Genomic DNA, 27,693 nt, shown 5'->3' on the forward strand with positions numbered 1-27,693 from the left:
GACTCAGACATCCTTAGTGCCAGAATTTGATTGGTTTCCAGGACAGAGGAGGAAGGATGGGAGGAACAGTCTTTAGCACAATGGAAAACACCCAAAAAAAGAGAAGATTTTTATGATCTTTGGATGATTTTCTACCTTCCTTTTCTGGTGTGACTGGTCCTCTACACTTTTTTGTGTTGCCTGCTTAAGTACTCTGGTGTGCAATTGTTTTCCACAACTTCAAAAAAGTAATTGCTGGGAAATGTAGCAGGAAACCATTGTGTGCCAAAAATCTGAGAAAAATATATGGCAGAGCCACATGAGCACAACTGCAGAAGGTATGAACGTCTGTCAGTGTCTGAAAGAGGCACATTCAATGCCCGTCCTAGAAACATCATGTGACATCAAGTATGGCTGAAATAGTTCAGCATTTCCGCCTCTTCTACTTTTCGTTGTTGACTCCAGGTTTAATTTGTTGATTTGTATAATGCTGAATTAAACTACACCTGGGTTAAGGCTGAACCTCTAGTTGAAAGGAACAGGAACAGATGAGCCACAGTGTTGAATTTTAGAAGATTACCTGAAAACCACTATTTGAAAAAAACAAAAATTAAAATAACAGGTATGGTATTGAAAGTATTAAAAAGTGTTGTTTTAACTACCTGTATTCTGTGAATGCAGTTTCAACAGGTGCTCCCCCGATTGTTCTTTCCTTTCGTATAAATGCACATCACACAGAGATGTTTTTAATATTATTAATAGGTTAGTATGTTATTGTTTTTGGTTATGTGAAGTTGTTCTGCACTGGAGAGTCTCACTGCTTTTTTTTTTCCCAACACCTATATTAAAAATAATTTTCTATTTAAACAACGTGTTGTTTTTTCTCATTGTCACAGGTGTGAATCTAAATATCATCATCATCTCAGTTACATAAAAATAGCATGTTAAATACAAATAGCTCGTTAACATTTAATATTAATAAACATAAACCTTTTACCTCGCATTGATATTTTTAACTCCCTTAAACGTTATAGTTTTTTAAATGCATTCCATTTTTTTGTTATTTCACGTTACTGCTATTAACTGTCATGTCATTGGAAAAAAGCTGCCTAATTTCAAAATAGAAACAATAAAATGTAAACATTCATTTGAATATTATTAAGAATGTAAGAAGTGATAAACTTAATGTGGCTTAAAAGCCAAAGGCTTAAAATTCACGAGTTAGTAAAGTAGAAATAGTGGCAAAAATATATATATAATAATGCGGCTTTAACAGGAAACAGCAACATATTTGCTACTTTGAAACTTTAAAAAATATATTCTCATTACTATTGACAGCACCTACAGGGCACTTTTATGTCATTATTAGCATGGACACATGTTTCCAACACTCACTCACACACACACAGGTTTGTGCAACTATTCTTCATAGGATGCAGCACTGACCTGAGCCTAAAGAAAGTGTTATCCTAATGTCTAACTCAAACCTTCACCTGACCAAAATTAAAATAATAGCCCTTATAACCAGCTCCTCAGAAATGAGGTTCTGCCCAGGGATCAGGTTTTGGTCTCCATGACTAGTGGTCCTGACAAGGTCAGTTTTTTTGCCGAAAAACGACCTAAAGAGGTAACAAATACACACACACACACTGGCTGGCTGGACTCAGATGCAGCTGCAGGACACAGTTGATTCAGCTTCATCCATGTCCTCTCCATATAGAGTGATGAGTCTCGGGTGGACCCTGAATGCACCACACAAACACAAGGGCAGAGAATGTATTAACATTATGTTCTCATGCCAAAGGTCACAAGATTAACCAGACATAGCCCTCATGACATCACTATGACATCATCAGGATTAAGGTACTGTATGTTTATTGATTATTAAAAGAATCATTAGTTGCAGGGATGTGCTGTCTCACTTGGTACAGTGGACTTTTGCACATTTCAAGGTTATAATAGTTTTTGGATTTTTCATTAGTTTTAGTTTTTATCGATTTTTAGAGAGGGTTTGCTTGTTTTTATTTTTGCAAATGCTTAGTTATAGTTTAGTTCATATTTGTTTTAATGTTGGTTTTAGTTTATATGGAGTATTTGCCAGGTGCAAGATAATAATATGTATTGTGTCTCAAATAAAACCAAGCACATTTTTGCCACAATTTTCGTTAGTTCTTGTTAGTTATATAAACACACACTTCAGCTTCATTTAGTTCTAATAAAAATTTAACTCTAGTTTTTATTTGTATTTCAGTTAACGGAAATAATTTTTCAATTTTAGTTTTTTATAATAACATTGGCACATTTACCACTTTGACACGTTTTACAGGAAATGCACAGTTCAGTTCGTGCAAGTTAGGACAGTGTGACAGTGAACCAGCATGACCCTGAGACTGAGGAAGCTGAATGGAACTCAGCCATAATTCATTTGAATATATATATATATATTATAATATATATATATATATAGAATATATATTAACACGGTTAATAAAACAAATTACATTGATATTATTATTATTACGTTTTTATTTCAGTATTAACTGTAAGACCCATAATGTTACCTAATGAGCACTTCGTTAGCGATCTCCACAAGTTCTCCATCGATGTTCCAAGGGAAGGTGGCTCCCTCTGTCTGGATGATGGGCGTCGTTTTGGAGTCGCCCTCCTCCCCCTCACTCTCCTCCTCGGACCAGCTTCTCTGCGAGCGAGGGCGGATCCTCACCGCGGTCACGGTGTGCGTCTCCACAAAGGAGAAGCTAAACTGCAGAGGGACAGTGAGACAGTGAGTGAGACAGAAAGACGGACAAAGTGGGTGTTGGAAATGGAGGAGGTCATGAAAGCTTTTTTAGGATCCTCGTTAGGAGGCACTGGTGACCGGGTTTTCTTCTTGACTGTTGACTGACCCAATATCTCCACTGTAACACCCTGACACTCCAACAGGGGGCAGCAAAGGCCAAAAGACTACCCTGGCCGTTACACCTGTCTCTGTTTCTTTCCTGTTTTTTTCTTCTTCTTAAAATTAAGGATGGATTCACATTTTCCCCTTCGTCTGTCTCTCAACAAAAGACCAGTGTTGGATTTTAAATGCATGACTCTAACTTTTACATATTTTACACGTGTTAAAGGTACTCATTACTCCGAGTAAAGGATTTAAATACTTAATTAATTCATATGATGTTCAGGTGTGTGTACAGCTAATGCAGCTCAGCGCACAAACACAGGAAGAACGTTTTTAAAAACAATAACTCATGATTTGCTTTCTGTTTTCCACACCTTATCTTCACCTGGCAGGACTCAGGTGACACTCAGCCTCCACAGTGGGTCTAAAACCACCGGTTGTCAAGGTTACACGTCTCCCGCTTCATAAGGATATCTGTGTCTCGTCATGTTTAAAGCTGAGCTGATCGACTGGATGTAGGTCAGTAAGTAAACAGCCTGTTTACTCTGCAGGACGGTGAATGGCACAGTATATTTAGTAAGTGGGTTAGTGTGCGGTCTCATAGACCTAACCAGGTCACACTAAACCAGGCTAATCAACTCTTTAAATAGTTGTTTTTAGTGCTTGTGGACAGTGAGGTCAAGAGTTACAGAAGAAGAAGAAGTGGTAGAAGAAGTTCTCAGGTCTTTTTTGTTAAGTAAAGGCAGCAAAGGACTCCTGGAGTGAATTAAAAATAAAAAGTATTTCCTGTATTTTTCTGTATGATACTCCAGCTTCTTCTGACAGTCCAAAGACCTGCAGATTGGGGTCAGGTTAAGTGGAGAATCTGGTCTGAATTGACCTGTCTGAGGTGTAGCCTGCCTCTCACTTAAAGTCAAGTCTAACCCTAACCCTAACCTTAACCCTGTGACCCTCAAACGATGGCACTAGACATATTAGATATTTTATTGTTCAACAAGAGCAAACTGCTACCTGAGGAAACCTTTAGTTTGTTGTAAATGTTAAATATTATACCCTAACAAACTGAGATAAGGAATTCAGATCAAAGTAGATTCTATAAATTTATTTCATACTGTGCTTTTTTTGAGGAAATAACATTTTAATGTAAATGGATGACTGTTGTTTTCCTGCAGGCAGAGAATGAGAGGAGTGTTTGAGTGTCATCTGTTCTCACCTGTCCACTGGAGCTGCTGTATCTCTTCAGGTGTTTGATGAACTCTGACCTGGAAGTGTTTCCCACTGCAATCAGCGACGCGCTGCCATTTGCCAAACTGCCACAAACATGGAAGTGGAACGGTGAAGAGACAAGGTCAAATACAGGTGACCTTAAATAACTTCTCGTCATTATGTGTGTACCTGGTGTTGGGAGCCAGTCCTCGAGGTGCATGTGGACTCAGACAGGGTATGGACATGACACTGATGTTCAGATACAGGCCCTTAATGGTCGTCCAGGTCCCCTCTCCCTCTGCATCAACTTATCACAAACAGACAAATGTAAAGATGAGTTTATGTTGACCGAAACCTGAGTGACCACCATAACCTCAGACTTCAGACTTCTTACCTGACCCTGGATCCTGGTCCAGATCCTCATCCTCACCACTGAGAGACAAGAGATCAAACAGGTAACAGGACAGAAAAGAGAAATTAAATACAAACCAGGAGGTTTAGTTTGAATAACAAACTTAGGGCTTTAGGATACTATTTTACTAGCAAATCGAAACATATTCAGACTACTTGTGTGACTAAAAAGCTTAACCCTAACCCAGAAAATGTAGAAAACAATGATTAACATTAAGTTAAGTTCAGCTCTTTCTGTTTCACAGTTTATCAGACATTAAAATATTTATATTTCACCGCAGTTTCCTTATAAATGAAGCCTCTGCTTGACACGCGTTGTAATACACACCAACGACACAAAAGCTCCATTGGACCCTCGCGATTCAGTTAAACCGTTTACTTCAAAAATAGAACAGCATACTTTGTGCAAACAATTATCCAAAAATAAATTAAATAATTAAATTAAACATATAAATAGGCACAATTATTATAAAGCCACAACATAGTCCAAAATATTACAAAAGTAAAAATTAAACATTTTAAAACCACACAAACACAACAAACTAAACAAGAACGTATTCCCTAGTGCAAATTTGATCCATATATGTATAACTCTGTAAATAGCATAGTCATTTTCTTATCAGAATAAACATTGATTCTCGTTTAACATATGAACTTAAATTATTGTCCAATTATTAATGAACAAATATTGTATTTAGGCTCCGACATTCACAAACATTTTCTTACTGGTGGCCAAACAGATCCCTGGTTGTCTTCGTCACTGGTATGAAAGACAGGTGACAGTCCTCTGGTCTAAGGGAGACAGAGAAAGAAAACATAACAACCCCACAGAGCAAAAATAAAGGTTGGAAAACCTCAATTACTTGCTCGTCACAGGGTAAATTACATTTTGGCTAGTCCTCTTCACATTAAAGGGCTTTTATTGTCCTGTGGTCAAATGTCAATTCTACAATTTTTTTTTTAAAGGGGGGATTCAGTATATAAATATTTAAATAGATAATAAATAGATGAAGTGAAGCTGTGGTTAAAATTCCATACTCTACAGAGTTTAATGTAAGTGCTAAAAACCAAGTGCTAAGAATCTTTCAAATTAATCGAGCCCATCTGTTTAATATAAGGGTGGATCCCCACTGCAGACAGCATACATCCCAGATAATTATGTTAGTAGTAATTCATTAATTAAAAAATTAAAAAGTGCTAAGTTACAACCCTTCCAATATGGAGTAAAAGCATTCAAAATCATTAGATTAGGGCAGGGGTGAAAGTGAAGGTTTGGGTAAGGGGCGAGGGGCGAGGGGATACAGGATGTGTATTAGTGTCCGCACTAAGACTGTGTGTCTTACTTTAATCTAGCCAGCGTCTTCACCAGGGCGTACTCGCGTCGCTGTGACGATGGCATCCACCGCTTCTTCTCTGCCCGTGCCAAGCTTTGGCCACCAAAGCCAAACATGGCGGAGAAACCGAAACACACCAACTGACCAAGAGAGGAGAAGCTGCACATGTCCACCTGCTGCTGGTGACCTGTGAGAGTGTGTGTGTGTGTGTGTGTGTGGACAGGAGGTCGTGGTTAAGCACAGATGTTTAATGGATGTATGTTCATCATTCAGGAGAAAATTAGAACTCTCCACGAACACACACACACACAGACACACAATGGAAGAGTGTTATAGGCTTAAGTACGCTATGGGGATGGAGCAGTTTACAGCGCCATCACAAATACACGCACGCACGCGCACACACACACACACACACACACACACAGTATGCCATCTGGCCACATACCTGTTGTAACCTACTGAACTGTTGTCTCCACCTGTCTGTCTGACTGACTACCTGTCTGTCTCTCCGGATAGAATCTGATTTCCTCACCATATGGCATTTTATCACTGTGTGTGTGTGTGTGTGTGTGTGTGTGTGTGCGTGTGCGTGCGTGCGTGTGTGTATCCCTGCATGCATGCATGCATGTGTTGTGAGAATTAAAGCAGAGACAGTCACTGTGTCAGTGGGATCAAACCTGCAGTTATTCTTAAAGGTGTAAGCTTCATTTATTTTTTAACACATTTTTATGTTAACACACACACTCCACTTTATGAACACGTGTACTTGCACTGACTTATTTGTTGCCAACCAATATTCATGTACTGTGTATTGTTAAAAAAATCCCCACTTTGCTCAGCTAGAATTTTGAAGAAGTGAGGATTTGTCCTTCTAATGTCTAGTACCTCATTAGGACATATAAAATTCTATCTATTTTTGGTATGTTGTCTGTGTGACAACCATTGGTTTTCCAGGCCATTTTTAGTTAGACATTTACTCTGTTTGGTCTTTTTGTTCAGTTTTTCTTAACTTTTGAAAACTACATTTGGGTTCTCCACAGTCTACATCCTCGTTACAGTCTGTGCCATATAATGGGACTGTGAATCTGCTATGTACAGTATGTGGTCTGCAGACAATAACCGATTAACCACCTTCATTGAGTTTTTACTGAAGATGTTCAGATTTCATTATGGCCTCCTGATTTCTCAGGTGGAAGCTGTAATGCAGCACAGTTCTATTGTTCTGTTACAATACAAGCGAGTAAACTGACCCAACATCTCATGGGAGCATCATTGTTTTCCACCAACAAATAGTGTCCAGTGCTCTGTGATGATCGGTCCAACGCTGAGCATCATGACAGTTAAGTTGTGTTCACCTGGGTGTGTCGTGAACACAACTGATTTCATCTGGGCTCCGTGGGAACAGCTTCCTGCCTGGGAATTTTAAATTTCCTCTATTGTTCAGGAATTAAACTCATTAAATACACAGACTACTCCCATCTGTCAAAAACACACAGAACTTCCAGTGTTAATTAGTGTTAATGAACCCCCATCTCTCCACAACCTATCATCCAGACACAGCAGACATCCCTGCTGCCAGCTGATTGGTCAGCATCTTTACCTGAAAGGGGCGTGGAAATGTGAAGGGGCGTGGCTAGAATGAATAAATCTGTGATTCAGAGTGTAACTGATCCTGCTGTTAGACATCTGTCTGCCTCACCCACACACACTCACACTCACACTCACACACAAAGGGCTGTCCCAAACAATTATTTTTTAAATAATCCCCACTTACTCTAACTGTTATTTTTCACACTTAATCAACTATTCTAATGGCAATTATTTTTGATTAATCTAACAACTAATTTATATAATGGCTCTAATAGAAAGAACAAAAGCTGTATAAATTATCACAAGTTGAAGGTTAAAATGTTTGATATGCTCCAACCCACAGACTAACTACCCAACATTAGGGGGACCCTGTCCCTTAAAGTAATGTTTTAATTTGTAATTTTACTTTTACAAGTACTTTACTTTGCGACATTTAAAATCACATCCATTAATGAGTAAAAAGATGTTGGCCTGAATTAAAAAAAATAAAATAAAACAAAATAAAATGCACCAGGAACTTTGGCAGTGAATGATGAGGGACCCTGAGTGAGTGAGAAAGTTGAAGCATGTGTGACCTTTGACCCATATTGACTGATTCATTATGTGTTTTCATATTTCATTTCGTCGCACTTGTCCTTTTTGCACAACACAAGAAAGAACCCCAACCTTGAAAGTAACAGCCAGTTTCAACAAAAGGCCAGTCGAGACGCAAAGTCAGATCACAGGAGGTGTGGTCAATTGTTTTGAACAGTAGAAAAAGCTTGATCTGATCTTGACAAGGACTGGTGGAGCCTACATTTGTCCTGCCAAGAACGGCCTGACCTATCAGAGGATGAGCTGTTAGGCTTTGAAGACGTCAATCAGTGGTCCAATATTGTGATATAAAACAAGTAGAACCTACCCAAGATGATGTGAAGTGATGCTGTAACCGGATCTCTGACTCCATGAACAGAACCAGAAACCACATTTGTGGAACCTGTAAAGACAGGAAGACGGAATGTTAATAAAAAAAGGCCATCAAACCTGTCTGACAGTTTCAACCTACACTGTATGTAGATCAACAGTATATGACTGTGTGTGTCCTCTCTCACCAGCAGGAATGATACCCAGTGGCAACACTGGTTTCACTGGTTTCTCTGGAGAGTCTGCATCCAGCTGAGCTCTGAGGACGAGAGCGTGACACACCTCTGCCACTGAACCATCACCCCCAACACACACCACCCTGACACACAGATGGAGACAGACTGCTGTCAGGACAGGTAGACATGTACATCCAACAGGTAGGAAAGGAAGGTTTTATAAAAAATGACCTAAGTAATCCAGGTCAAAACAAAACAGTTTTAAATGTCTACAATATAAAAACATTGTTACTTTGTTGATGAAAACTGAAATGTTTGGTCAAAATTGAACTTTTCCAATTAAAGGCATCAAATACAGTTTGATTGGTTGGTAAGTCAGTTATAAGGGGACTGTAAACAAAAACATAGGATGCAATGAGCTATGAAGTAAACATAACTACAGAATAATGTTTTTTTGTCTTAGACATTTATTGTGTTTACACTTTTGTTTGTGTTTGTTTTGGGCAAAATGTCATGCCATTGAGGCAGAGCTGATAAACTAAACCACAACAGTAACAGTAATTGCTTCATTGTTTCACACATATACACTTGTTTTCAGGAGCTCACTGAAAAGCGAGAATGTTCATCTGCAGTAAATGTGAGGTGAACAGACTCCGCCCCCTCCGCCTTCGCCTGTGGATGGGATTACCTGAGACTTCGGTTGTCACGGTGACAGCCAATCTAATTGGCAAATGTAGGTTTCAACCGAATCCTCACCAGAGCAGCCTCACACACACACACGCACACACACATGCTCAGCAGCTAGCTTAGCAACGCTGAGCTAATCTTCTCTAAGCACATTAAGCTTTATAAGGGCTGAGCACAAAAGCTGCTTATACACACACACGCACACAGACACACACAGAGTAACACACAGGTGTGGTCATTCACCAAATAATAACTGCTATAACCTCATTAATAAAAGTCACAATACTTTTCGAAATAAAGTCTTTAAAGAAAAAAAAGGAACTGGTTAAAAGACACCTAGCTACATCTATAAAAACAAAAACTGTGTGTGTGTGTGTGTGTGTGTGTAATCAGTCTGGGTCAGTGTGTTTTAGTGTCATCCTCTGACAGGAAACTCTTGTTCAATTAGTTTAGGCCATTATATTATGGAAGGATGGTGCCACAGTTTTATCATGTTAATGTTTAAAAACCTTTAAATATCAGGTAGTGATTATTACTAGTATAACTATAACTAGTTTTATATGACTTCAACAAATCACTTTAATGTATATATATACACAAATACATATACATATATGTATATGTATATATGTGTACACACACACACACATATATATATGTATGTGTACACACACACACACATATATAATCACTCACTATAATCATATACAAAAGTGTCACTTGTGTTATTCTTGTTTGGGATAGACCAAAACTAGGTCACTGTTCATCAGGATTTTTTTTGGAGGCATCTGCGAGGTGTTCTCTCAGCTGTGAGCTGATGACAATTTTAAAATCACAGCAAAGACACATTGAGGGACAAGAGGTAAGAGACAACTAACCCATCAAATTCATCCAGCTTGCATTCCTTCATCACTGAGAGAGCATGACCCTTCTTTTCTGTCACTGGAGAGAGAGAGAGAGAGACGGACAGACAGACGGACAGGAGAGAGGCAGGAAGTGAGAGAAAGGTAAACAGATGTAGAGACACTGAGATGGACAGACAGTGTTCATGCATGTGTGTGGTCACATGTACACTAGTGTGTGTTCCGATGGCTGCCAAGAAAAAGTCGGACAATGGATATCACACCATCTGCTCAGAGGAGGAGAGGAGAGGAGAGGAGAGGAGAGGAGAGGAGAGGAGAAACAGATATAAGAGTACAGAGGAGAAAAGAAAACAATGCTGGAAATAAAGAAAAGATGGGGAAAGTAAATGGTAGGGTTGGGGGAAATGAGAGCAAAAGCTTGGAAACAAGGAAAGGATAAGTAAAGGAAAGAAAAGAGGAGCAGGTTGTCTCCCTCTGTTACAACAGATGGGCTAGGCTCCACCCTCTGTATCAGGTTACCTAGCGACCAGAGACTGCCATTAACTCTGACCTTTGCACCTCCTCTGTACGCACAGACACACACACCTTACATCTTGTGTGATGTCGATAAATACGGAATATGAGAAGTCACTGTTCTTGTTGATCACCAGAAGAGTTCTTACTAAATTTTACACAAAATTGGGTCTTATGTGAGTCTCAACACACTCTCATTAAGAATACATTTGTTTTTTGTTGTGGTCACTGACAATAACTGACCAGTAGACAAATAAACATGTGGATGGACTGACCTGTGATGTCAGTGGAGACGTCGGCCATCTTGAAGAGCGGAGCCACGTGTTCCCTGTAGATGTGCACGGCCTCCTTCTTGTGGCTGCTGGGGTTGATGAACACCTTCAGACACTTGGGACGACTGCTGAAGCCTGCACACACACACACACACACACACACACACACACACACACTTAAGCTATTTCAGTATACCGTGAACTATTAAGTAAAATCAAAAGATTCCATAATTTAATAACAATGTTTATTGTAATATGATTTTCTTCAGTATTAATATAACTAAGATTAAATATGCACATCGATTAAAATGCCTAAACATTGAGTAAAAACACTGAGAAATAACATATAATTGCTATGTTTAGCCTCACAAGTGTGAAATGTTTGTGAAGAGTTTGTTGTGATCTGCCCAGAAAGATGTTTAAAACCACAATTAGCTTTTCCACTTTCACATAGGAGCAAATCTCAGTCTCTCATTATCTGACATTGTATCATAATAATTATCACTATCAGCTGATAGTTATAGATACTTCTTTGCCAGTAGGGGCCAGCCTTATTTCAATTAAACACTTGTTTATTTGATAACATTTTCAAAGAATCAATTTTTCTTTAGTTCCAGCTTTTCAACTTCTCTGTAATAACCTTACAAATTACATATGTGTATATATATATATATATATATATATACTGTATATATATATATATATATATACTGTATATATATATATATATATATATATATACATTCAGCTTTTTAACTGATGATGATGATGATGATCACGTCCAGCATTTAACCGGCTTAGTTTGAATAGGAATCTCTGGATGGATGACTTTTACATTGTCCATTAAAAAATGTCTAATATCTGGAGGAGGGTTAATGCCAAATATTAAGAATATAATTTTCTGTGCAGACTGTGTGTAGATGCATGGTAGTGACTCCTATGTACAAACACACATCCACACCTACATGCACAAACACACGCACACACAAACCCCCTGTACAGCTCATCATTAGGAAGATTTAGAGACCGCATTATAAATCCCCATAGACCAGCACAGATCAATACACACATACACACACACACACACATATACACAAGCTCCATTATCCAGCTCATTACAATAATCTGTTCCCAAAAGGCCATGACCTCGCTCTGTTAATGACCCTGCACTTACCTACCTACACACACACACACTGCACCCCCTGCATGACACCACCCCATAGCTCTGACCAAACTCTGGAGAGTTCCTAGTGAGGTTGAGTGACCCAAACCCCCCTCCACTCATCTTGCCACTGGACCCCCACCATTACCAGAAGTTCCACCCCTGTGCACCCCCCCCCCCCCCCCCCCCCCCAGCCCCCCGCCAACCCAAAAAAAACCCTGAGTCCCAAACATGATTCCTCTGAGCCCAAGTGCCTGCAAAATTTACAGCGCTAACGCATGTAGGCTGTGGAGACATCAACTGAAACCCTTATCATTCATTTTGAATGGTGCAGTCTAAAGCATCACCAAACTGCATTGTTGCTTTGCTCGCATTGGCAGAAATTGAGAAATGTGCAACTTTCCAAATGGTAGCTTGAACGTAAGCTCAGGGCTCTGCAACTTTTAGTATGAAAAGAGCCATTTTGTCGCCTCTCCACCCAAATAAAATTAATCTGAAGCCGAAAAAACCCATTTTACCCATAAAATTAGGATAATATCACATATAAGGTTTTTTACAAAGATATACAGATATAGGCCTACTATATGTATTTATACAGATATACTATATGCATTTTGCATACAGATATACGACATGTAAAATAATGATAGTTTGTTGCATTTAAGAAATTTAAGAACTATAATCAGAAAACGGTTGACATTTCATTGCTGTTTATACCCAACCTTTTATAAATGGAGAAAAAAAACTACATTGAAATAAAACACATGAATTATGTAAACCTAGTTCATGAATGAGAAAATCTGCCTGGTGTATGTGAATCCAAAGATGGACAAGGATTTTAAATGGCCTACCAAACTTCAAACACTCACATTTTTGGATGTGACACACAAAATGTTCACTTTCATTCATCATCTTTTTTTTGTCAGACAAAGTGCACCCAACACTGGCGGACATGGCGGATATCACTTCACAATCACTTTAGCAACATTAGCAACTCTTGCTACATAGGTGGTGTCAGACTTGCTCATCGTCAAGATGACATAATAAAGTGTGAATCAAGCATAAAGGTTCTACATTTAGCACACTTAAAGATACAAAAACTGCCCCATGATCAAGCCCCATGATATCCTTAATCCTGATTCTGAGCACATGCATGATATGCATTATTAATGATCTATCTCTCTCTCACACGCACACACGCACACACACACAGGTTATGGCATTGGCTCCTGTTCATTTCGACAGTCTAAACAAAGCATCATTCCTAACCTTAACCATAACCTGGTTAATACCGAACTCTAACCTTAACCTCACACACACACAGTCTTACAAAACATGACTTCATTCAATTTGTTGATATTTTTCTCGGGAAAGAGGCAGACAGAAACAAAGATCATGTAGAGATCAAGTATCCATCAGATCATCTCCTAGCCTAAACCAGCGGCTGGTTGCTATGGCGTTGCTAAAGCATTGCCATGGTAAACAATCCCAGCGTTATCAGAGCTCTGAAGATCCGGCTGCTAAATGTTGATGGCAAAAACAGATTCCACTTAAGTCCACACTCACTCAGTTCAAGGCTTTAAACACCAGGTAATTGTAGAGAAACTAGTTTAATATCACTGCACACGGTCATGGTTAGATGTTTTTATTAGTGTGTCTGTTCGGTGGGTGTGGCTGTCCTATTAAGTCCCTCCCTAAACATCTCACCTGCAGTTCATCATCTCATCACTCTTGCTCTGCTTAAATAGCCAGCTCCACCACATCATTCAGCCTCGTGTTGTGTCTGTCAGAGACAATTCTTGTGAGTTTAGTCAGTTTTAGTGGATCTATCCAGTACAGCTTTTTGGTTCATTCGTCACGCCTCGCTTGATGCTGCCTCAGCTCATCATGGCCAGCCACTGATTCTTCCGCTCTTCAGCCAGCTCTACTCGCTCCCGACATTATTTTGCAATAAACTTAGTGAATGTGGTCAATCTGCTTTGTCTGCGTCCTGTACCTTGGGCCCCCGTAAATTCACTGCCTTTAAACCGCACATCAAATGTATTTTTGCATCAGTTAACATATTTGAGGATGTAACCTCAAGCTTTAATAATAATGATGAGCATTTATTGTCTAACATTTCATAGAGTGAACAAGCAATCGATTACCTACAAATAAATATTTTCAGACCTTGTTGGCTGCATGTTAACAGCTATCCTCTCACGTAAGAGTTTAAATTATGTTTTAACACTGGCAGGAATAAGTTTTTCCTCTCCATATGCAACCTTTCAGTAGCCAGGTCGCATGAGAATCAATGTGAAATACAGACAGAGATGAAGGGTTTGACCTCATGTACCATATATTTAATAGGTGGTGGGACATGAATGTGTGCTGATTAATGAAGTTTGTTTCCTGACAAACAATAAAACCTGGACAGGGAGGCACGTTACTATGGATACGATCACTGACTTCATAGATACCAGTTAATATGTAACTGGTTTTGCTCGTCACATGTTAGTGTTTCCATCACAAAAACAAGCGTTGGACAGTAAAACTTTACTCATCTTTTGTGTTACAGTAATTCTACTTTTCCCTCTGACCAAAGTATCTAAAAAAAGTAAATAAAAATAGGTTTTTATTTTAAGTCTTACCCTTGTTTTTCCCCCTAAAAATTACTTGATTTAATGTGTGTTAAATTTGACAGATTATAGTCCACTTAGCCATTCTTATCTGCTGAAATAACACAAAGGAATCAATTCAACCAATAAGGTATAGTTTCCACTAATGATTACAGCTACTAGCTTGTAACTGAGAGGTTGTTTCTGTCTCAACTGATATATCTGAGGGATTATGTCACACTCACAGGTCTTTGTCTGAATAAAAACCTGTAAACTGCCAATACAACTAATTAAATGCAGTTCTTCACTTGCCAAAAAAAGATTGTAGGTCCTAGCCTGTGACTGAAAGGTTGTTTTTAGGATTTCAAGGATTATATGTGACAGATTATAGCCTACAGTCTTTTACTTCTTGACATTTTCTTATTACAGAGTGATGTGAGTTCCAAACATAAACAAAACAATTGTTTCACAGAACTGATTTCAACAACTTGCACCACAAGTTAAAACTTGATAATGGCACAGCTGAGTGTCGCTATCCAACAGTTAAAATAAACACCATAATCTTACTTTCAAGGTGATCAATTAATATGCTAATTAATGTAGTTATACCGCTCAGGAAGAATGATGCATGAATAAAATGTACTGTAGACAAGCTCAGTCCAGCCGTGCCGTGCGTGAGCTCCGTCACCACTGGCCTGTCAGTCTGTTCCAGTGTTTAACAACTGCAGTCAATCTGTCCTGCTGTCTGCGAGTGTGTATGGAAACAGACTCTATACAGCGTCACTGCTCGCCTTTTGTCACTCTGACTGCCATTCACTCTATGCGCACTGTTATGCAGCTGCTTCCCATAGCAAACTGTGCAGAATAACGCTCTGAAGACGGGAAGTGTCTGCTCGGGGCTCACAATTGTGCAGTTGAATGTTTGGACCTGAGAGTTAAGAAGTGGCGGCGGACTGCCTGCCTCGCAAACGCCATGATTCACAAAACAATACGCTTTTCACGCTGACCTCTGGCTGGAAAATAGGCTTAATGTCCACACAGCGGCACAGCGACCAAGTGTGAGTGTGTGTTGACCTTCCTCACACACACACACACACTCAACCACAGTGTGTAAAGTCACAAAATAACAAAGGCCATCACAGTTTGAAGTGCAGTGTGACCACGCAAACTGACACACAACCTCTGAGCCATTCATGTGTGTGTGTGTGTGCGTGTGTGTGAGGCCAAAGACAAACAACTAAAGAAGTTGTGACTCTGCTGCAGGGCCTCATGGGTAATCTGGTTTGATGGACAGACAGAAGGACAGAAAGACAGGTGACCAGCGATAACGTGTCAGACCAATGCCATGCCGACGGGACGACAGTAGCGCGAGTGCGTGACCTTCCACCACTTCATTTATGAATGGCTTGTAACGTCTCTGTTGCAGCAGACATCACTCGATGAACCTGAAATGTAATGTGTACGTGTGTGTGTGTGTGTGTGTGTGTTAAAGCCATACACACAGCACTCCAACATTTCTATTGTGTGTTAAGTGTCAGCCAGGCACCGCCCACAACTGTGCACCTGGGAAAAAGCGTCTGGGAACTTGAGACTTTTATTAAAACACGTTATGTGAGGACGTTGCTGAAGTTCAAATTGCATTCATTGCTGCAACTTTATTTTTGTAGTGGACAGAAAAAAACCCAAAACGTTACCACAATGCAAATGTATTTTCTCGGGGGGGTTGACCAATGCAGGATTTTTAAAGATACAATATGCAACATTTCCACATTAAAATATCTAAAACCCACAAGACTAATATAAGATATTTTCCCATCATCCCATGCTGCTTCACCATATCATCAAACTAGGTCTTTTGTTGTTGGAAGAAATGACATACTACTTTCTTTTTGTATATATAAAATACCTTACAGTTGTTAAGTTCTGATTAAGCTGCAGAGATAATATTATGCTTGACATTTAAAAAAAAAAAGTAACTTCTTTTGTTGTCAAAAACAACCACTATTTACTGTATAATGTCATTTACAAACATACTATCTTAAAGATGCTGCAAAATTTAACTGACGTTTTCCTCGATCCTCATAGAACAGGAAACTCACAGACCAGTTGCACATAAATTATAAATGATCACACATGTGTCTTTATGACGTGTCCACATATATTTGGCTAAACTGAACACAACATGATTATATATAGACTGCATTTAACTAATCTCTCGCACAGACAACACGACACAAAGCTGCTGATGGGATGTTACCTCATACTGCTGAATGTGTGTGTGCATCTGTGAGTAAAATCTGTTTCTCTGTGTTCCGGTGGATTAGCAGATTATCTCTCCTGTATGATGTAACTGTGAGTCACCTCATTAAACTGAGTGATGGTGATCGAAAACAACGAAATTATAATCTGAGCACCTAGCACCTAATCTGTCTGGTCAATAGCTAATCCTGCAAATGTGATTTCATGTCATACCACTGAGAGCCCCTCAGAGTTTAACAGGAGAGATAAAACCTGAGTCTAATATGTCAAAATAAATCCATGCAGCATAGCAACACTGTAAATCTTTTATTTTTTGATGTTATTGTTTTTCCTCAGGTCTTTATGAGCAAAAATAATTTACCATTATTTGTATGTTGTGTCCTTAATTTGAAAACAGGTTCTGTCAAGCAATACTATCAGACCTGACTGAGGGAGTGCTTGTGTGTATACAAGAAGTGTTTATCCTGTCAAACTGCTGAATGACTGGGTTTTTCAGCAGTACATTTTCGTGGGCACTTCTGTTTTATAGCATTCAGGACAATTATTATTAAATGATTTAACCATGTTTGTGTTCCTTTTATTCACCATTAATACATCCATCCATCCATCCATTCATCGAATGACAGTTAGCGCTAATAACAGCGGCGTTATTCACAAGTGTGTGTGTGTGTGTGTAATCATCTTACAGTATGACGCTCACAGAAGGACTGAGTCATGATTCCTGTGTATCTTAGCTCTTATGTAACATCAACAAAGCTTCACAGCTCAACCAAGCTTTGTTCTGACAAGGTCATCGATTTCAAGAAAATCATTCACCTAAAACAATGATGTCATAATATGAGAATATTTTGGATATTTTGTTTCACATATGTTCAAGATGTAATAATATTGAACAATTGGTGAAAGTGTTGAAGGTACAGTGTGCTGGTGGTGTTTGTTTTCACTCCATAAGGTGTATTTGGTTCTATTCAGGTCATGTCAGGCTTTTCCTATGTGAATAACTATTCAAGTCCATGCACAGAAATGTTAGGGGGGCAGGGGCTCAAGTGAAAAAAGGGCACCCCTCATATTTAAATTAATTAATATTAAAAAATATTTAAAAAAAAGTTACATTGGCAAATCTTGTACTTGCATATCTCTATTCTATACTTATTTTAATAATCATATACTTGTGCAAAATGCTTAATAACCCTTCTAAACAAGTTTCTACAAAGTGTGAAAAAATTACTGGTGTCTTGCAAATAATAAAATTTAAATGCCATTTTTAAGCATCATAAGACACATTTAACTGAGAATTTATGCAAAGGGAAAAAGGTCAGGTTGAGCACCACCTGGGATCTATAGTATCTGTGCACATTCATGCCTCTATTTCATACTGCATGACAGACTGTGTACCTTACCTGAGACCAGTTCCTTCAGTGTGTTGTACCAGGTGAACGTATGTTCAGCAGAGGCATTGTGGAGGTGAAGCGTGTCCTCCTCCAGCCTCCTCCCTCTCCTCCGGCAGCAGAACAGGGTCACACCGAGCACGGGTCCGCCTGACTCTTGGCCCGCTGCTCGCCGCCGCTTCACCTTCACTGCAAACACGTCCTGCAGTGGCATCACACCTGGCTGGAGCACACACGCCTCACCTGCGGGGAGGGAGGAAACGTCAACACAGAGACTTTTGACAGTTCAAGTGTGTTCATTTTGTGAGTCAAAGTGACTGCTTCACATTATATAATATCTTTAACTGTATTAATCACTAATCCATTGATCAGCAGAACGTGTCACAGCAGCTGCCAGCATAATCGGAAAGTGATTTGTCCATGTCCGACTAGACCGACTTATACCGCACACCCATCTTCAGACGAGGTCAGATATTAGCCTTACAAGACTTTTAATGGACTCCAGAACAATTCAACATTTGTAAAATACCCTTGAAATAAGAAAGTATGTTCAACAACAACTTTGTTATGCACGCCTTGTGGAGTAATGATACTAAAGGGATTTGTTAAAGGTAAATATAGACACCAATATCAACTAAACAAATACAACTTCATAATTTGCATGTACGAAGAAAAGAACACAATGTTTCATGGAGAATGGGGGCTCTCTTTCAAGGCAGTTATTCAGTTATTATTAACTTACAAATGCTAAATGAGGTTTTCTTATGTTTGGTCTCACTTTGGCTTAAATTCAACAATCTTAAACAATTAAAATGGCTTTTGTTTTGAAAATCCATCCCACACAGACAGGCACACACAGGTGGAACATGGAAAAACAGGTGCAAAACCTTATGTACATGGAAAACAAACTCCTTAATTTGATATATTAATAGTCATCAGAACCACTTCGTCGATCCAGTGATGTGTAACTGCCCCTTGTATCTTCAGAACGTCATATCGATGGTTTCAGAGATAGTCAATATCATCTGAGTGATATCATCACCTGCCATCACTGTTTTGTTTTTATCATATATAATCTAACATGACAAAGGCGACTCAGAACACTGTTAATTTAAGTCACCACATTATTTTGCTTTATAATAATTTAATGGCGAGTTGATTTACTCTATGTTCCCTATGAGAAGTATATCCACACGCTTCACGGCTGACTAACCCCCGCCTCTATGAAACACCCTCCTGCTGTTGTCAAATATCACATACCCCCCATTACACCCACCCTTCGTCACCCGGAGAGGCCAGCGCCCATATGTCAGGGTCACAGTCTGTCTGTTGGTGTTGGTGTTGCTTCTTTCTCTACACACTGTGATTGTAAGAAATGTATTATATCAAGACATAAAATGACCATGATGTGTCACCAGAGACTGAGGAAACATTTTCATTTGTGGGCCACAAACCTTGTTTTTATTTTGGTTTGGTCACGCAAGACTATAGACGACAATGTGACAGACATGTTGGTGTGGATCCTTTTCTCCCAGAGGTGCTGCTCTAAAGCAGACACACTTGATGATTTGTGTCTTCTTTGACACATGAACCAAATACGTCCAATGGGACAAGTGGGAGGGTGGGAGAAGTATCACCGTTATGTTTTGTTAATTGTGTCACTGAGACAATGGCACAATTTTTTGCAGAGGAAAAATAAATACATCTAGTTAAAGAGCAGGGAATAAGGTTAACACAAGTGTTAAAAGTGATGTAAAACTATTACTATTTACGTGGCATTAAACCAAAAACTACGAGCTAAAAAAGGCCCAAAAAGAAGCCCTGTAGATCTAATGAAACTGGGAAACGAGACACAGATTATACATCCACCTAAAAAAGATGACTCTCATCTGAGATGACAGAACCCACAGAGCGGCTGCACACACACACACAAACACACACACAGTGTATTGCCTTTCACAGATCGAGTGCTGGTTTGTTCCAGATGGAGATGAGTTTCCCATCACGCCCTCACAAACCCACTGTGCCAACACACACACACACAGGTTGGCATGTGTCAGGTCACCCCTTAACATGACACATACTTTGAACGTTACTGTCACCACACACCAAACCCCAGTCCTGCCGTGACCTAAACCTGAACGCACTGAGGACTGAACAAAATGTCCTCCCTTTCCCAAAATGTCCGAACTCTGTGAGGTCTCTGTACTGTAGCTCCAAATGGTCTTCAGAAAGATGAAGGCACAAGTACATACACACACACACACACACACACACACACACAGTGGCAGTCCAGTCTCATGGTGACCAAGCCATGTGGTCGTCTGTCAGGGACATGGATTTTAGTTTACACATGCACACACACACATATACACATTCTGGGCCTACAACACTGCAACACCCCTCAACGTTAATGTTGACAGTGATTATGTATTGATTTTGAATTTATCAGTTATCATAGACTCTTGTCACTGTTACTAAGTCCTTCAGATGTCCATTGTTTCTAGGACAGAAGAGCGTCTCAGTACAATACTAATACTAAACCTGGTTGTGAGAGAGTTTAGTTGTTGTTCCACAATGGGTTGCACAAGGGAAATGGAGGTGTGTTTATCTTGTTTTTTTAAGGTAAGGGTCAATGTATATTAATAAACATTAAAATTTAAATATGATATATGATATATGATATATGATATAATATAAATACAACAGTTACATAAAGAGGAAAGCTGGGGGTCATTGTCAAAAAAAACAACAACAACTGATAATAAAGTGTCAGTGTCATTGGATGATACTAAAGTGCTAAATGCAGAAAGACAGGTTAATTATTGCACAAGTTCCCAGTATAGAACATATTATGGCTATACCACTATGAATTATTTACTTATTAACTTCATTACTGAAAAGATTGTTTTTTCTCTTCATGATCTTACAAATTAGACTCTAAATACCACATTAGCCTGATGATGAAGATGTCACAAGGATGAATCAGCACCATCAACAAGACTATATTCTATATTCTAAGTTTTCTCAATGGCGTAATGTTTACCAGCACATGTCACTTTACTCAGTGATTAGATCAGTCTTCACCAAAACGAACACAGAGAGTTGGAGTTGAATTCTCCATTCTCATCTTTACCAAATAATAGGGACATGTTGCCTATCATCAGTATTTATTTTAGGTGCTTGGAAATTCCCTGATATTATCTACACTGAAAACTGTGATTAAATATTCACTTGTAGATTTAAAATAAGATGGAGCATTACAACATGCATCATCAAACTATTTACTACTAACTTTGCTCTAATGCAAGGATGAGATTGATTCATTTATTTTCTCGAATAATGGATAAGTTGTTTTGTCTATGAAATGCAGAACATTTTGTAAATTGTCATTTGGTGTTTCCCCCCAACGTTCAAAGTGACAACATCCTCAAATGTCAAATGTCAGTTACAGCCTTAAAAGAAAAAATTAAACATATTCTTATTTACAACGCTGAAATCACAGAGCTGTTTTTAATTCATATAAAAAAAACACTTAAAATAATCAATAAACAAAATACTCAATTAATTCCTTAATCAATCAATCATTTAATAATCAAATAATTGTTGCAGCCCTAATAAAATCAACAATAATGATTAAATTGCAGCCTTACCAGTGATTTGCTAATTGCAGTTTTTCAAATTGTGATTTCGATTTGAAAGACTACTTAAAGGTGCTGTGTGGTCTTCCCACTCTGAAACTCCACTAAAATCAGTCTCTAAATACACGATTTTAAAGATTAATACATGTATTTCTAACATGTAAACTAACTTGAAACGTATGGTCTGCGTGTCAATCAATCTCGATACTACTGTGGTTTGTGTCTCACTGTCAGACAGACAGACAGACAGACAGACAGACAGACAGACAGACAGGCCAGTGGGTGAGGCAGGATGAATTCATGTGTAGAAATAAACAACAACAGCTGATCCATTTATATAGAAATATATAATCAACTCACAAACACACACGTACACACACAACATGCTGACAGGCTGACTACGTGTTTGTGTGTGTGTGTGTGTGTGTGTGTGTATCTGTGTGTGTTAATCTCCTCACACTGAGAGACTCTAATAACCCCCCATGGGCCGAACCAACTGCTCTCTATATTACTGCCAGCACGTGCACACACACACACACACACACACACACACAGTTCTGGCTTAATGACATTAGCTTGGATGAAATACAGCAAAACAGATTGGCTTCAACCACACAAACACACACTGTATGTACACCTTCATCGTGCTCCACCAACCAGCTCTGTCTTAAATGATTTCAACCAAAAATGAAAATCCAAACACCAACGTGAACACACACGTGACCAAACCAGAGACTGTTTTAAAGGATCTGCAAAATTCCCACAAACTTCCGCACACTTTTCCTCAAACACAATAAAAGCTTGCTATTGTTGTTACATATGTTTTTGCACTTTATTCTACTGTTTTATATTTTATTCTACTCTATTCTGTCTAATCTTGGGTGGCTGTCTATATCTTTCTATAGTTTTAATATCTTGTTGTATATTTTGTTCTTCTGTTTCCATGTATATTTGCATTTCTATATTTGAAGAGTTGTAAAGTTGCTGCTGTGACACAGAAAAGACTTCCCCCTTTGCCATGCAGTTATCCAGAAATCCAGTTGCTCTGCTCGCCTCGCCTCACCACGGCACGGTTTAAGTAGCGTTTCCACTAGCATAGTAGTAGTAAAAATATTACCTGGTACCAGACCACGTAATATTTTAGTACCTGGTACCAGGTACTATTTTTAGTACCTGCTAAGAGGCGGCTCCAAGCGTGCTCAGTAGGTACTATGCTATAATTGGTCAGACTGCCGGCCAGTGATTGGTCAGTGCCGTCAAAGGAAGACACGTCCGACACAGAAATCAAGCCGAACAGTGCCAAACTGTAGATTAATAAAACTACTGAACAATCCTAAAATTGTGGGTTAATCTCCACTATTTAACAGACAGGGAAATCTCAATATTTAACAGAGGGGTCTAGTGTATTTAGGGACAGCACCACTGATAGCGAGCTGCTGCTGCTGTAGTCTGTGGAATAGGAGTCTGTGAGACTAACAAACTAAGAATTAAATTGCATGGTGTGAACTGCCGTGTGTCAAATGAAGTTGGTATCCCTCACCCCTTCAAAAAACCTGAATCCAGCACTATTACTGTAACAGAGTGTAACATTGTTTCAGTAAATCACAGAGAATCATGGTTTTCATGATTCTCTGTGATTTCAGTGTGATGTTAAGGCAACTTGAAAACGTAACAGTAGACATCAGGAAGACAGCTACAGAGAAGTGTTCAAGCAACTTGAAATGTGTTATAGTGTAATAAATGCTGTTAGAAAAATGATTGATCATTATTGGTGAAGGAGGGCCCTGCTAAACTTACACACCACCCCCAGCAGTAGATGTGTGTGTCCAGATGTCCAGTGTCAGGTGGTCTCAACATGTGACAACTTCTCCATTACAGCACCAGCTGCCTCAATATGCACACAGTCTGCCCGCAACAACAACTGGTCAGCGTGGTAACTGACCTGTCGGCATCTCAGGGGTGATGGGAGTCCAGGTCAGTCTGGTTCGGGTGAGCAGGACGTCGTGACTCTTCTTCCCCAGTTTGAAGATCCCACGCAGTACAATACAGTCACTGCTACACACACACACACACAGTTTATTTCAACCAATCAGATGTGACTTAAATACATTTATCAATCAAGCAGACCATGATCATGACTGCTACTGATTTCTTTAAATATCAATTACTCTACCAATTATTGTTTTGATGCCATATAATAGTACAGTGATTACTTATTACTTAGCACGGCCTAAAAACTTGTATTCAGGAGTCTTTAAAATGTATTCACTTTACAATCTAATTAAAGACATAAATAAATAAAATGCAATCAATTATATGCTGATCACCTAATGATGGGTTTGGTAATAATCAGTGCAGCTCTTCTGATATTAAAGATGTCTGAAGATTGGCCTGTGAAAGGGTCTCACACACTTTCTACTGATTCTGTTTGTCAGAACAAGAAGTTCTTTTCTCTATAACTATAATAGTCTCATCCATCCATCTTTGTGACGCTGTTAAATGCTTGTTTCAACAAGCTTGGGAAAAAGACAAGTGGGGGTCAGCAACATCCATCGGAAATGCTTGTCAGGTCAACTTTAACAACTTTATCAGGGTTTTTTTTATGTTATATGTAGAAGCTGATAATGCAACATTACGGATGCCAATAACTGTTAAACATCACAACTAACTAACTTAAGGGGGGGGAAATAAAGTGTATGTTTTCCCACTATTTTAATTTTAGCTCTTATTGGCCTTTCTATCATTTCAACCAGTCTGGTCATTTCCCTCTGACCTCTGACATCAACAAGACTCACTGAATATTTCCTCTTTACTCTTCCATTCTCTGTAAACTCTAGCGACAGATGTGTTTCAAAAGGTGATCAAGTAGATCAGTGGTTTTCTAAAACCCTCAGTCCAGCCCATCTGGCACCAACAACCACGTTCAAAGTCACTTAATCAACTTCCTTCTAGGAATGGGAATCGGTATCGGTCAGTATTGGTATCGGTCCGATACTGGTCAAAACCACTGTATTGGATATCGGACAGATAAAAATGTAAAATCAAATACAATCCAAGAATCCTATATATTGCATGCTTCACTATGCACAGACCGTAAAATCAGATTTTGGGAGAACAATATTTTTGACTCAGCACAAAATGTGTTGTTAACAGCTTCATAGTTCTTAAAATCGTCTAACATTACTGTATCTACTACTGACACAAAAAAGTGGTATCGTCCCATTCTCCATTCTGATACTCGGTCAGAATTTCTGCAGCTCATCCTGACCAGGTCTACATACCTAAATGCACTAAACAGGTGTATCTAAAGGCCAATGAATGTATTTCTCAATGTCTGCTTTTACCTCAGTGTCTGTTGTAGACTTTTTTTAATGATTAAGAATTCAGATGCCATCATCCATTCCAGTTGTTTCTGTGCTGCACATCAATAACTGAATGATATGAGGAAAAATAACTCACTGCAGTTTTTCCTGACAGATATAGAGCCATTGCGATTGGATTCCTGATTTTTATTTTTGACAAGCTTCAGTTTATTTATTATTAATAATAAATAAATGTGGAAGGGCATTGCCTCATGATTTACAATCAAAATAACTACTCATCTACATTTTCATCCTTGCAACAGAACTTGAAAGTATGCATTATGACTATTAAAAAAAGAAAATATACACCTTGGGTGAGACATACTGCACAACATGTATTCTAATCTGCAGCCTTGTCAATTTGCTAATTGTGTAGTTTCAAATTGTAATTTTGATTGGAAACTAACACATAGTTGAGCTCCACAATAAAGTCTACTTGAACATTTATATCACCCCTGTTGGTAAAGTTTTTAAATCACTGTGAAGTGAAGGATTCAATGATCCTCTGGCACTAAACTCTTCCACACATCTCAGTGGTTCTAAGAAGGAATCTTCCCCAGCAGAACCACACTCACCTGTGCACCTCTTCCTCCTCCACTTGCTGCTTTTCTCCTTCTTCTTCTTCTCCTCCTCCTCCCCCTTTCACACCCTCTTCCTCCTGCTGCTTCTCCCTTCTCTTCTTTCCGCTTTCTGCCTTCTTCTTCTTCTTCTTCTTTTTCTTCGTGCTGTCTCTCTGCTTTTCCAGCTCCTCTTTAGGCCCCGACATGTTTACTGACTTGAACAAACAGAAACGAACCAAACACCAAAACAAACAAACAAACAAACAAAGCGGACGAACGCGCAGTAAGCTGGTCACCAAAAAAGTCAGCGCCGACAGTTTACACTGTATTTCCGGGATCTTGTCGCTATGGAGACAACATGGCATCAGCTCGACGGAGGAGACTCACGGCTCGGGCACGCGGCAGACACACTACAAGCGCCTGGCGCGCGCTCATGTGTTTATCCTTCGATTACGCGGGAACCCGCGCACACAGGGAGTGTGCAACTTATAGCAGCGTAATCAAGTTAATATGAATGATTATTAAGTGCTGTTTACTTACATATAAGTGCTACAAACTAGTAATACTAACATGTATTGTCCCATTTAAGGTCCAGTGTGTGTATAATTCAGGGTAATCACTCTGTGCCTTTGATGGCAAAATATGACTTTTATAATGAGAAACTTGACATTGAGGCATTGACACAATGAATCTCATGTTGTGCATGAGACAACGCAATCATTCATATCCCCATAACCTTAACATTTTAATATTCGTTTTCCACATTTTCATTATCTTATCGTGCCAGACTGCAGCAATTACTAAAGGTGTGCTTTCAATAAAGACAAAAACATCAGATTAGAGATGGGACAATACCACTTTTTTGTGTCTGATACGTGTTTCACAAACTTGAATATCTACTGATACCGGTAATAGTCTGATACAGTCATTCAAAACCATTTGTGAGCTATAAAAATTACAAATATTGTTCACAGCCCAAACATGACACGTTTTGTGAATTTTTATTTACATTTTTTACAGTCAGTGCATAATAAAGCACACAATATATATACAGTATATATAGGATTTTTGGATTAAATCGGATTTTACATTTTTATCTGTCCGATATCTGATGCAGTGATTTTCTCTAGTATTTGATCGATACCGATACTGACCCATACCGATTCTCAAAAGAGAAGGGAATTGGTTTTTCCTGCTTTTTATTTGTGTGACATGGCTCTTGTTATATACCAAGACATCAAATATCTTGGTAAGAGACTGAACCAGGACTTGATATATAACAGCATAATATGGTAACTGTTAATGTTACATTAAAAGTGCTAACACAATGTTGATTAAAAAAAAAACCTTGCGATGATTCTCCAAGCCATCATCATCCTGTATATCATTTTAACAGACACGTGCCAACCAATCAGAAAGCAGGATGTGTCCTGGCTGTGGTATAAACAACATATTATGAGCCACAAACACACAACAGATGGCTGAGTTAAAGCAGCTTTAATCAGTGTTATGATCAGCCAACAGCCAAACCTATCACAAAGGCTCCTGCTAATAATGCTATTAATACCTCTTTATTACATGGATATTAAAATACCCAAGTGGTGTTTATGTTTATCATTTTCTTCAGGTGAGAATAAAAAGGAAATTTCAAAGTGAGCAGTTCAGCAAGTCCCTTTGAATATTCACCCCAAATTTTCACACTTACTGAATCCATCTGTCTTTTATTTAAGGCAGATTTTGTTGTTGTTGTGACTGAGGATCTATTTTGTTCTTAAAGGAGTTAATTATATTTTTTTCTTTGGACGATAGAGATGCATTTTTATGCTGCTGCCCGACTTTCTCTCATTGAGACTAAATAGTGTGATATGGCCACCATATTGTCCCTGTT

At 38.9% G+C, this 27,693-nt stretch overlaps 1 protein-coding gene across 1 annotated transcript; it reads right to left on the bottom strand.

The window, feature by feature from the left end:
- Positions 1-495: 495 nt before the first annotated feature.
- On the bottom strand, positions 496-26,180 carry cerkl (ceramide kinase-like). Its single transcript, XM_058616441.1, has 14 exons — positions 25,821-26,180; positions 23,826-23,938; positions 18,255-18,485; positions 10,840-10,971; positions 10,067-10,130; positions 8,514-8,644; positions 8,324-8,398; positions 5,839-6,016; positions 5,222-5,287; positions 4,479-4,516; positions 4,274-4,391; positions 4,092-4,188; positions 2,541-2,740; positions 496-1,721 (listed from the first exon to the last, which is right to left on the bottom strand). Exons 1-14 carry the CDS (start codon positions 26,168-26,170, stop codon positions 1,643-1,645), a joined length of 1,872 nt encoding a protein of 623 aa, XP_058472424.1. The 5' UTR covers positions 26,171-26,180; the 3' UTR covers positions 496-1,642.
- Positions 26,181-27,693: the final 1,513 nt, after the last annotated feature.

The sequence above is a fragment of the Solea solea genome, chromosome 2 (assembly GCF_958295425.1).
Source record: "Solea solea chromosome 2, fSolSol10.1, whole genome shotgun sequence".
In the NCBI taxonomy this organism is placed as follows: domain Eukaryota; kingdom Metazoa; phylum Chordata; class Actinopteri; order Pleuronectiformes; family Soleidae; genus Solea; species Solea solea.